General features: G+C 44.9%; 1 protein-coding gene across 1 annotated transcript; it reads left to right on the plus strand.

Annotated features, from left to right (window-relative positions):
* The first annotated feature begins 11,662 nt into the window (after nt 1–11,662).
* On the plus strand, nt 11,663–12,423 carry LOC120679807 (non-specific lipid-transfer protein 1-like). Its single transcript, XM_039961468.1, has 2 exons — nt 11,663–12,058; nt 12,154–12,423. The coding sequence occupies exons 1-2, from the start codon at nt 11,715–11,717 to the stop codon at nt 12,161–12,163; spliced, it is 354 nt and encodes a 117-aa protein (XP_039817402.1). The 5' UTR covers nt 11,663–11,714; the 3' UTR covers nt 12,164–12,423.
* Nucleotides 12,424–13,224: the final 801 nt, after the last annotated feature.

Raw genomic sequence — 13,224 nt, forward strand, 5'->3', positions numbered from 1 at the left:
TGCAATATTACGTACACATCATGTACAGGTGCCGACCGCGCCCCTCCTGCAATATTATGTACATAATGTACAGGTGCCATATTTACAATATTATTTCCATTTCTGATACTTAATGATTGTAATTAGCTATACATATATTGAATAAATTCTCTTTCATAGGAGGACGTCGCGGCCAACAAGGGTCTCTCGGTATTGCAACCCCTCGTAGGAGGGGCAAGGAGGCACCACCTCAAGACATCGTCAGCAAGGAGTCCGAGGAGACATCAAGCTCAGAGGATGCAGATCCTAACTATCTGGCTCCCTTTGCGCCATTACTGACGATGCATCCTGTGCATGGGAAGTCATTATCAGGACGTGCCCACAAATGGCTAATTGTTTTATTCTGTCTACATTTGCCTAGGTGTATCTATTCAAGATTATCAGTGTGGTGTTATTTCAGGTCTGTAATGCCGTGGAGATCAATTTTTTTAAATGATAGATGTTTTGGCCATGATTTCCTTATAAGAAGCTAAACTTGGCTTAGCACTTCCTTTACTATGTTTGCTTTCCAAGTTGTTGTTATGTTTTATTTTCATACTCTTTTCAGTTATCAGGAGTCGCGCCATTTATCTTGGCGTGACTAGTTACCAAAAATTTGGTCTGGGCCAAATCTGGTTGGGGTCAAAGGTTGGCGCGACTTCTCACTGAGCCGCGCCTCTAGAAATGGCGTGACTCTTTGAAGAGTCGCGCCAAGACACTCGGCGTGACTCGTAAAGGAGTCACGCCATGCGGTAGCACTGACCAGATCTGGACTGGAGTAGTTACGCGCCAATTAGTCACGCCAAGGGAAATGGCGCAAATCCCTCACATTGGTGCCAACCAGATTTGGCTCAAGATACTTTGGCGCCAAGGGAAATGGCCCGACTCCTTGCAAGACAAGATACTTGATTGCCAATCACAAGATTGTAGATATCACATTACCAGTTTGATAGGACATTACAATATACTCGATTGCACAAAGTGTCGTCCATTACATGTCTAATAATAATAATACCAATAAATGACCACAAAGTGCACATTACAAGTTCACTATAAGAATAATTCAAATTACAGTAGTGCATGATAGATAAACAAGATCCATGTGCAACAAAAGACACTCTCTTCCACCGCTGGGCCTGGAGCTGCTCTGTCCACCGCTGGTGTTGTCTGAGAATGTGTTCGTCGTGGGAGGTATTGATTATATAAGCACGTTCTTGAAGCAGCCTACAAATAAGCAAAGGAAAAACACGAGGGGTGAGGTGAATGTAGAGGTTTCTTACACAATATAATACTCTTTCCATGCCTGCAATCATCTAAGAAAAGAAACACATAAGTTTAAATAAATCAGACATGTAAAAATATTGCTAATAACCTTACATCATTCAAGTACCACATTATAGACAGATTACATGGCTTCATTATCATCAATTTATTATTAGCCAAGTCATCGGTGCAAGTAGAGTAGTGTTGGATCAAAAAAGAAACAAGGGAAATGGATTGTACCCCAATGTTCTAATTATAGTTCACTTTAGTTTTATTCTAAGTCAACTACTGTAACTTTGATGTTGGATCAAGTTTTTTATATAAATATATTAACACAAGATGGTACAAAATAACTACACTATCTAGACATATTTCATGAAGATTTAACTAACTAGATGTTGTAAATACTGGTTCATTCTTCTATAAACTTGATCATGATAAGTGAAATTTGACTTAGGACAAAATTAAAGCGAACTACAATTTAGAACAGGGTAGTAGTTCACAGCCTTTGTTGCAGCTTAGTGCATTTGACTACACTTCGTGAGATGCAAATTGGCTGGGTACAATGAGACTATGAGAGTAGTACAGTAGTCACTTAATAAGGCACTAGCTATGTGTTTGTTATCAGATCAGAGTCATCGTAATTGGCAGTCATGTTGGCAAAGTAGAACAAGTAGTAGATTTCGACGATGCCGCACACAAGCATGATTCCAGGCACATGAAAACGTCATAAACCGGCGGGAGAGGAGAGCCATAGAAAGCAGGGGCGGCAACCTAAGGGTGGTCCCGAGCTCCGGGACAGTGGACGGTTGGCGAAGAGGGACATACCGGGAGCAGCGGGTGGGCCGAGGATGGGCACCACCCTGCCTTGCGCCTGGGCGGGGGCCGGCACCCTCGCAGAGTACAGCGTGGTGGGGACGGGCGGCACCAGCACGGCCGCAGGCCTGGCCTGCCGGTCGCGCGGAAGCGCATCAGGTGCCGCGCGGCCATTGTCGGGGACGAGAAGATCGGTTTCCCTTCGTTTTCTCTTCGAATCGGGTGGAGGATGGAGTGGATCTAGAGGGGGAGAGAGAGGGGCAGCGCCATGGAGGTCGGGTCTAGTGGGGAGCGGAGGAAAAAAGAATGGGAGGAGGAGGAAGAGCAGGCTGGCCGGGTGGGCCTGTATTAGGCTGAGTCGCGCCACGGCGCATGGCACGACTCAGTCGCGCCAAAGCATGTGGCGCGACTCAGCCTTGCCACGTCAGGCCCGCTGGCACGCGTGTGCCAGCGTGGCAGCTCGGTCGCGCCGAAGCATGTGGCGTGACCCAGCGCCTGGGCGCCTGCCAAGTGCCAGGTGATGCGGCGCGACCCGAGCGGGCGCACGGCTCGGGTCCTACGCGGCAGGTAACGGCTAGATAATCTCAATCAGTTGAACCAAATGGACGTAACCCCCGTTCCGTTCCGTTCGATTCATTTCTCTTTCCATACGAAATTCAATTCAAACTAGAACAGGCGTGGCAGCGTTGCCACGCACAAATGGCCCTCGTCTATTTGATTTGGGATGTATGTTTGTTTAGGTATAAAATAAGAGATGGAGTTCTTAAATATACCTATCATGAGATGTGCAGCTGGTTTATTATATATGAAAATGATGACTTTTTTATAACCAAGGAAAACATTGCGGATTCATTTCATGAGGTAATGAGGTTTTGAAAGGATCTTGGTGATGCCTAGAGGGGGTGAATAGGCGAACCTGAAAAACTTGACAAATTCTTCGAAATAGTTAGTACTGTCGGAACTTCCGACCCTAACTAGGTATGAACGAGATTCAAAATTAAATACGAAATCTAAAAACCTGTTTGAATCAAAAGTTCACCAATGAGTCGTAGATACCTCTGCAAGTGATCTCGTGCACTAGAACTACTAAAAACGTAGATCGGGACAAAACAAGATTAGGCCAACAAGAACAAGATATGAACAAGCAAAATAATGACACAAAGAATTTGTTCCCGAAGTTCACACCCACTAAGGATGCTACGTCTCCGTTGACGAGCTCACAAAGAGCCGGGTTGTCCTATAACCCTTTTCCTCACCCAATCCACCACTTAGGAGGATTGAGTTCTCACTAGCACTTGTCCACAAAGGACGGGGGTAATACCAACTTCTCGGGGCACTCACACACGAGAGGGTGCTCCGCGGGCGACGCCGAACCGTCTAGGAGCAAGATCCAAGAGTAACAAACTTGGCTTCTCACACTTGTCAAGAACTCAAGCTCACACTTGGATCTAATTCACTCTCAAGCCCTTGCTTGGATTCACTCATGGATCTAACTCTTAGAGGGATTGGGAGAGTGTTTTGGAAGCTTGAGGTTGTGGTTAGCTCGAGTGGAGTCAGCAGCAAATGAAAGAGGGGGTGAGGGGGTATATATACCCGAGCCTCAAAAACTAGCCGTTACTGGACAGTTTACACACTTGTCGGAAGTTCCGACGCATCATCGGAACTTCCTTTGAATTAAAAACTTCCGGCCGAGTGGGTTTTGTCGGAACTTGCTGGAACTTCCTTTGATCTGTCGGAACTTCCGATGGCATGAAGGAAGTTCCGATAATAACAAAAATTTGCTGAATCAAGGCTGTGGAGTGGGGTTTGGTTTCAAAGGATTTTCGTTAATTCTTCTAAGCACCTAAGCATCTCCACACGACCTTGTCTCGTCCATCTTAATAGTACGGTGGTCCTATACTCAATTTCAAAATATAAAATTATTAAAGGATCCTCGTTGAAGCTCAATCACCATCTCTTTAGCGAATATGGCATCGTTAATCGCTCTTTCTTATTTCAATGATTTTAATTCCTGCTCATAACTCAATAAACACGTTAGCTCCTTAATTGTGTGTGTCACTATCATCAAAACCCACTTAGGGGGCCAAACGCACTTACAATCTCCCCCTTTTTGGTGATTTCACCAACATGAGCACCACCTTGATATCTCTTCTTGAAGTCCCTCATGACAAGAGCCATTTCTTCATCGGTTGATCCTCCATCACTTGACTCTTCTTTTGTTTGCTTGATGGCTTTGGAGCTTGACTCAACCGGAATGCTTGGGGTTGCATTGAGTGCAACACTCTTGGTTATTTTGTGGCTAAGTGACTTTGCCACATCTCTTTCAACCAACTCTTGATGAAGAATCTCACCAAGAAGTTGATTTGGTGTCTTGGTCTTGAATTTGGGATCTCTTCTTATCATGGTTGCAAGGGTTAGATTTCTTGGAGTGAAAGCTCTAAGCAACTTCTTTGTAACTTTGGGGTACAATTTGTTGTCCATCTCACAATTTTGTGGAATAGGCTACAATTGTCTCTTTACTAACGAGGGTGTGACCGTCTTTAGAAGGGACAATTCCTCTATTGCCTTTACGGGTCAATTAAGGGGCAAAGTCTATATTGTGGACTTTTCAACAGAAAAGGTTGAGCCCAAGACTTGTATGGTGGCAAAATCCGATATGGATTGGCTATGGCACCGCCGACTAGCTCATGTTGGAATGAGGAACTTGACCAAGCTTCAAAAGGAGGGGCACATCCTAGGACTAACAAATGTTGTTTTTGAGAAAGATAGGTTGTGTAGCGCATGTCAAGCCGGGAAGCAAGTTGGCACTTCACATCCCGCCAAGAACATACTCACTTCAACAAGGCCACTAAAGCTTCTACACATGGATTTGTTTGGACCCATCACTTATATAAGCATTGGCGGTAACAAATATGGTCTTGTAATTGTTGATGATTTTTCCCGCTTCACTTGGGTTTTCTTTTTGCAAGATAAGAGTGAAGTTCAAGGGATAGTCAAGAAATTCATAAGAAGAGCCCAAAATGAGTATGAGTTGAAAATCAAGCATATTAGAAGTGACAATGGCTCGGAATTTTGGAACACAAATGTTGAAAAATTTCTTGATGAAGAAGGAATCAAGCATGAATTCTCCGCTCCATACACTCCTCAACAAAATGGCATTATGGAGAGGAAGAATAGGACTTTGATTGAAGCCGCAAGAATCATGCTTGATGAGTACAAGACCACGAATAGCTTTTGGACCGAAGCAATTAACACCGCTTGCCATGCAATCAACCGCCTCTACATCCACAAGTACTTGGGCAAGACTCCATACGAGATAATCACGGGTAACAAACCTAAGGTGCATTACTTTCGAGTTTTTGGTTGTAAGTGTTTCATACTTAATAAAAAAGCCAAAACCTCAAAGTTTGCACCAAAGGTAGATGAAGGCTTTCTACTTGGTTATGGCACTAACGAACATGCCTATCGTGTTTTCAACAAAACCACCGATTGTGTTGAGGTCACGGTAGACGTGAAATTTGATGAATCCAACGGCCCTCAAGTAGAGCAAGTTGGTAAGAACCTTGTAGATATGGAGGAACCACCAAGCGTATCAATCATGAGGATGGGATTGGGTGAAGTGCGACCACGTGAATCAAGCACTCAAGCCCCGATTGAGCAAAGCAACAAAGATCAACCATCATCATCAACAAGAGTTGAACCATCAAGCTCTCAAGTCCCTCAAGATCATAGTCAAGTCCTTGGTGACAATCAAGGTCAAGGCAATGATCAAGGGGGAGCTCAAATAGAAGCAACTCAAGGAGATGCACCAAGAGTTGATAATGATGATGATGATGGTGGACCAATTCAACCTCAATCACAAGTGCCACACCCAAGAGTCCATCAAAGCATCCAACGGGATCATCCCGTTGACAACATACTTGGGAGTATTCGAAGAGGGGTAACTACTCGTTCACATTTAGCTACATTTTGTGAGCATTAATCTTTTGTCTCCTCTTTGGAACCTCTTAAGGTAGATGAAGCACTCGATAATCCAGATTGGGTGATGGCAATGCAAGAAGAGTTGAACAACTTCACAAAAAATAAAGTTTGGGAATTGGTGGAACGCCCCAAGCAAAACGTGATCGGCACCAAGTGGGTCTTTAGAAACAAACAAGATGAACATGGTGTCGTCACAAGAAACAAGGCGAGGTTAGTTGCACAAGGTTTCACCCAAATTGAAGATTTGGATTTTGGTGAAATCTATGTCCCCGTAGCTAGGCTTGAATCAATTCGAATATTATTAGTCTATGCTACTCACCATGATTTCAAGTTTTATCAAATGGACGTGAAGAGTGCATTTTTTAATGGCCCCCTATCCGAGTTGGTGTATGTTGAACAACCGCCGGGTTTTGAAGATCCCAAACATCCAAATCATGTGTACAAGCTCCATAAGGCGTTCTATGGGCTTAAGCAAGCTCCTAGAGTATGGTATGAATGCCTTAAGTATTTTCTTCTCAAGAACGGTTTTGAAATGGGCAAAGCCGATTCTACTCTCTTTACTCACAAAGTTGATAATAATATATTTGTGTGCCAAATATATATCGATGACATTATATTTGGCTCAACTGACCAAAAGTTTTGTGAAGAGTTTAGTAGGATCATGACCAAGAGATTTGAAATGTCGTCTATGATGGGTGAATTGAAGTTCTTCCTTAGTTTTCAAATCAAGCAAATGAAGGAAGGCACTTTCATATGTCAAACCAACTACATCAAGGATATGCTCAAGAAGTTTGACATGAGTGATGCAAAGCCAATCAAGACACCCATGGCAATAAACGGTCATCTTGATCTCAATGAAGAAGGGAAGTGGGTCGATCAAAAGGTATATCGCTTCATGATTGGCTCTCTTCTTTATCTTTGTGCATCTAGGCCCGATATTATGCGTAGTGTGTGCATGTGTGCAAGATTTCAAGTCAATCCTAAGGAATGTCACCTAGTGGCTGTTAAAAGAATTTTGAGATATTTGGTACACACTCCTAATCTTGGCTTGTGGTATCCTAAAGGCTCAACTTTCGATCTACTTGGCTATTCCGATTCGGATTATGCCGGTTGCAAAGTAGATAGGAAGAGTACAACGGGAACGTGTCAATTCCTTGGCCGTTCCCTAGTATTTTGGAGTTCCAAGAAACAGAATTCGGTAGCTTTATCCACTGCCGAAGCCGAATATGTGGCAGTGGGTGCTTGTTGTACCCAACTTTTGTGGATGAAGCGTACCTTGAGTGACTTCGGTTGTGAGTTTAGTAAGATTCCACTCTTGTGTGACAATGAGAGTGCCATCAAGCTAGCTAACAATCTGGTGCAACACTCTAGAACAAAGCACATAGATATAAGACATCATTTCTTACGGGATCATAAGGTTAAGAGAGATATTGCTTTACGTCATGTGAGCACCGAACGGCAACTTGCCGATAGCTTCACCAAGCGTCTAGATGAGCAAAGGTTTTGTGCTTTGAGAAGTGAACTAAATATCTTAGATTCTTGTAACTTGGCTTGACTTGTTGCACATACTTGATTGTTGCCTAGATAGGAAAATTGAATTTACTTGTGTGTGTTTCTTGAAAATCTTGGATTTTGATCTTTGGATTATAACTTGACTCATGTGACCATTGTTTTGTACTGTTGTTTGTGCCTGGTCATATTGAATCAAGGTGTCTTAGAAGTTCACAAGCAAGTCTCATGAAACTCTCCAAATCAATTCATTCCTAAACTCTATCTTTTCTGAGCCAAAATCACCTTGTCGGATGTTCCGACATGCCATCGGAACTTCCGACCCTGTCGCCCCCCCCCCCCCTCGGCGACTGGGGTACCCACCCCTATATATGCCTCCGACCCCCCCCCCCCCAATTCCCTCCTCATTTGAGCCCGAAAATTCCACCAAAAATCCAGAAAAAAAAAAGAGAGGGGTGAGGAGAAGGGAAGCGGCGAAGCCCTGCCGGATTCAGCACTTGTGATATGCAGGTTAGTACATTTAGTTTATGTATTTTTCCATTGATATTGTAGAGTAATTTAATTTAATTAGTGCTATAGTAGAACCATTTAAGTAGGAGTTTAATGATACTTTAGTTTTTAGTTACGTAGTAGTAAATTAGTTTAGAAAATTAGTACTACGCATTTATTATTACAATTGCAGTACTATTAGAGACGTGTTTATAAATTAATTATGATTTAGAATAGAATTTGGCATATGCATTATAGAATTTGAGTGTCATCACGTAGTTATAAATACTTATACGTTGTAGTTGAATTTCATACTTAGTTTTTACGGATTATTGAATAAGGTAGTGAAGTAAAGAGTATAACTCGATAAGTATTCTGTGATATACAGATATGTCGAGCACGATGCAGTTTCAAGTATTTTATGGTGACTACAATGTTTTGTATGGGCCAAATGGAGTAGATCTTTCTACCTTTAAGTGCACATCTAGCGCCATAGATAAACATCTGGAAAGGAGTTTTGGTTCCATATGTAAGTGGCTGCAGCGTGGGTTCGGTGTTGATCCATTGACACATGTGATCACCGTCCAGTCTCTTGTTAATTGGGAGGTAGAAAGTGATTCATGGGAATTGATGATGATACACAACACTGATGACTGGCAGAAGTACATGCAAGCAGCTCTAGAGCGTGGGTGGCCTCTGGCCATTCTTGTTCAAATCCGGGAGAAGACACAAAATGAAATCCAATATGGTGCAGATCAAGCAACTCCGAGTATTCGAAGAGAGACCAATTATGTTGAGCAAGATGAGTCAGAAGAGACAGAGAACCAAAACACGGGACCACAGGGCCTTACTGATGAGGGAGAGAGGATACATAGCATTGTGGACTAGATGGAGGCAGAAGACCAAACCGCAATAGAGATGGAAGAATATGAGGGCTCATCTGATGACGAGTAGTACTCATTGCCAAAAGAGTGGAAGGAGCATGGTTTTGGCAGTCATGTCGCAGAAGACGTACGAAATTAGGAGTGGGAGTACAGAGGGAATGAGGTAGTGCAAGGTGCAACATATCCAAACATGGAAGCCGTAAAAAATGTTGTGAGACTATGGGCAATATCATTGAAACGAGAATTCAGAGTCGTAAAGTCTGGCAGTAAAGAATATGAGGTGAAGTGTGTGAATGATGGATGTCCATGGCGAGTACATGCATTCAAGGAAAAATGGAAGTCGAACTAGAAATGTTCCATTGTGACAGAGCACACTTGTTTGCTGTCAGAAGTTCTTCCCTCGCATCGCAATATATCATGTGACTTTGTTGCAAAGCAAATATATGGGTTGATTATGGACAACCTAAATTATGAACCAAAAATGATTGTTCGACATATTGAGCAGACTTACCAGTACACCATTAGTTATTTGAAGGCATGGTGGGCTAAACAAAGGATGTTCGAGATGTGGTTCGGTACATACGAGGCATCATATGATAACCTACCTCGTATGTTATCCCAGATTGCTGCTAGAAATCCTGGAAGCTTTTATAACACATACCTCGTACCAGCCGTGACTAGGGGGCAAAAAATTATGCAACGAGCCTTCTTTTGCATAGGTGCTTGTGTTAGAGCATTTCAGTGTTATCTTCCGGTGATCTGCATTGATGGCACATTTCTAACTGGAAGGTATAAAGGTCAGATACTCACCGCAATCGGGGTAGATTGCAACAACCAAATAGTTCCGCACGCATTTGCATTTGTTGAGAATGAGAACTTAAACAGTTGGTATTGGTTCCTTGAACGAGTGAAGGTTCATGTTGTTGCTGCACGTCCAGATGTGTGCCTTATTAGTGATAGGCATGCAGGTCTGCTGCAATCAATACTGAAATTGCAACGTGGAACTGCGACAACGCCTCCATTGTGGCCCGATGTCCAAACCAGGTGGTGCATTAGGCATATGGGTGCAAACTTCTATGACCACTTCAAGAACAAGGATCTTAAGAACATGTTTAAGAGGTTGTGCGAATACTAAATGCGAATACATCTCAAACCGATGAACATCATATGTTATAGATCATGGCATGAAATCATCTAGATCGTCATCCCAGTTGACAGATGGTGGTGCTGCAGGTGGTGTAGTATGGCTCGACGAACCTCTTGGCTTTCCATTTCTCTCTTTTCTGGATCTACGTTCATGTACAGGGGGAGGAACATCATGTGTTGGAGGCTATGGTTTGGGGGGCATGAAGTCATCCATGTCGTCATCCCAGTTAACACAAGTTTGTGCTGCAGGTGGTGCAAGTTTGTGCTGCAGGTGGTGCAACATGACTTGACGAACCTCTTGCCTTTCTCTTTGTCTCTTTTCTGATTCTAGGTTCATGTAAAGGGGGAGGAACATCATGTGTTGGAGGCCATGGTTTGGGGGGCATGAAGTCATCCATGTCGTCATCCCAGTTAACACAAGTTGGTGGTTGAGGTGCTGAAGCATGACTCGACGAACCTCCGGGCATCTGTTCTTGCGCAGGCCAAGTACTATCACCCGAAGATCTTATCCACCTCCTTCGTCTAGTTTGCGGCATAAGTCCACCGAAGATACATACCAATTTACGGAAATTTGGTATCGTTTTCTTAATCAACTCCGTGTCCTCGGGGTAATCCTAGCATATAATTAAAAAAACAATGTTACTGTTTCATAAATATGGATTCGAAATGACGGACGAGATTACAACTGAATGAGAGTTACCTTAATGTGCATCTCATACACCTCTGGCCGCATCCATATCTTACAAGAACTTTGTAAGAATCCAATGATATTAGGATGATTCGCTAGTTCACGTACTCTCATGTATATCTTCCGACATTCTAGCAGGTGTCCCTTTACATCTTGCGCCGTAATACCTCGAAATAATGTGAAATCTTTAAACTCTACTACTTTGGACAACACCATCTCTATCGTATCATCCACTAACGGATCCAACTTCTTACTGATAACAAGGTGGTGGGTACGCGCGTGGTCACGATGAGGCTCCCCATCGATACCACTAGATGCATTGGGGAGGGGGGTTGGCACTTGCCACTTGGCATAGCAGGCCGCCGGCGGCCGGCCAAAATTAAACGAGCGGTGGCCGTAGGTGCTCCCGGAGCTAGTCTAGCCACGGCCGATCGGCGGCGGCCGACGGCCGGGACAGGCACATGGGCGGACACGGGAAGATGCACGAGGAGTGGGTCGGAGCTTTAGCTACTAGCCGCTCGTGCGTCGCGAGTCGTGGCCACATCAGTAGTAGTGTAGCATGGACCAGGCAGCAGGCATGCATGTGCGTACGGCGACGATACGTCGTCGCGAGCGAGGCTGGACAGACGAGAGCTTCGGCGACCGTACCGTCGTCGGTGCCTGCCGTGCTGTGCATCAAGGGGATCAGGATCATCCATCGATGTGTCTCTCTGGAGCTTCACATCTGCCAGCTCCTCGTTTCTTTTGCTGCTGGTCACTGACGCGTGGGCCTCAACCATTATCACTCCCACACGGCACGACGCCTCAGGTCAGGCTCTATTTGAAGACCAAACATTCCCTCGCACACCATCCTTCGCCATCACTTGCTCGATCGCAGTCGCGCAGCACATTCCCAATCCCAACCCAAGCAGACCTCCGGCATGGCTCGCGCTCAGCTGGTGGCCGTCGCCCTCGCGTGCGCGGCGCTGCTCGCCGCCGCGGGTTCCTCCGAGGCCGCGGCCTCCTTCACCTGCGCCCAGGTCGTCTCCGTCATGTCCCCCTGCTTCACCTACGCCCGCGGCGACGGCCCCATCGGCCAGTGCTGCTACGGCGTCAGGAGCCTCGCCTCCGCCGCCAGGACCCCCGCCGCCAGGCGCTTCGCCTGCGGCTGCCTCAAGTCCGCCGCCGCCAGTGTCACCGGGCTCAACCTCGCCACCGCCGCCAAGATCCCGGCCAGGTGCGCCGTCAACGTCCCCCCCATCAGCCCGTCCGTCGACTGCTCCAGGTAATCATCAACAACGCTTGCGATGCCCGACTTGCTTGGACATGTTAATCTCGCCGCGCTGCATACTGATGACTGAAATTCTTCAATCCATGCAGGGTGAGCTGAACGACCGCCGGATCCATCCTATCATCGCGCCGGAGCCTGCCGCCGGATCATTAGCTACGTATCTGGCTAATGATCAGTTACTCATGATGAATAAAATCTGTCCAGTCTCTCGAAAAGATGAATAAAACCTCAACATCGTGTGCAGTGTTTACGCTTGCATTGCAGATATGGTCGTTGGTAGTGTGTACCTCGTTCATGTGAGACTCACAATGAGTCGTTCTTGTGCCACCGTTATAAGCAAGAGTACGTAATGTTTCCTTTCCAAATGGGGTCTTGCTACGAAGGAAGATTTGCACCAAACTATATGCGGAGCTAGAGTGAGATTTTCAACATATATATAACCCGTGATGCGATACTGAGGCTCGTTGCTACTGTTAAAAAACAAAAACACATTACTGCAGTTCACACTCCGCTAATTAAACGGGCAGTGATGAGCAATTCCGTTACTCATTACTAGTTCATGTAAGAGATTGGCAATGATGATTGGACTAACAATGTTGATTCTTCAGGGCATCGCACAACATTCTACGCGTATACACAGCATTACCTTTTTTTCCTCCAAGCTAGCCGCTAGGAGCAAGAAGATTGAGTTGCCGTTGTGGGACAGTTCCCTTGCATTGGCACTTACCCCAGCTCGCTCACTGCAGAAGCACCAACACGGCATTACGGCAACACCATGAAAGTAGTATCGATGTATCTGGTGGAGTACTAACATTTCTCATAGAGTTGGCCTGCACATTATAATAAACCAACTGAGAAATCAAATTGAAAATTACATCACTGCTACGAGTATATAGAGTTTTGCCATTATTTTTTTTGCGAGAAGGATTGTAACTTATATTAAAGGAAAAGCACAGTACAAACCTTTCTTGTAGAAAGGTCCCCGAGTAACATGAAAATTACAACAAGGTCCTGACCACTACTGTTTCTCTTCTTCCCCAGATCTTGCCACCAGGACTTCACACCACCCTTCGACGCCATGCCTCTTCTTCCCCAGATCTTGCCACCAGGACTTCACACCACCCTTCGACGCCATGCCGGACCAAAGAGTGGACCCCAAA

This window comes from Panicum virgatum, chromosome 6N, assembly GCF_016808335.1.
Source record: "Panicum virgatum strain AP13 chromosome 6N, P.virgatum_v5, whole genome shotgun sequence".
Lineage (NCBI taxonomy): Eukaryota > Viridiplantae > Streptophyta > Magnoliopsida > Poales > Poaceae > Panicum > Panicum virgatum.

Coding starts and splice junctions, on each gene's coding strand:
- LOC120679807 (XM_039961468.1), top strand. CDS start 11,715: ATGGCTCGCGCTCAGCTGGTGGCCGTCGCCCTCGCGTGCGCGGCGCTG.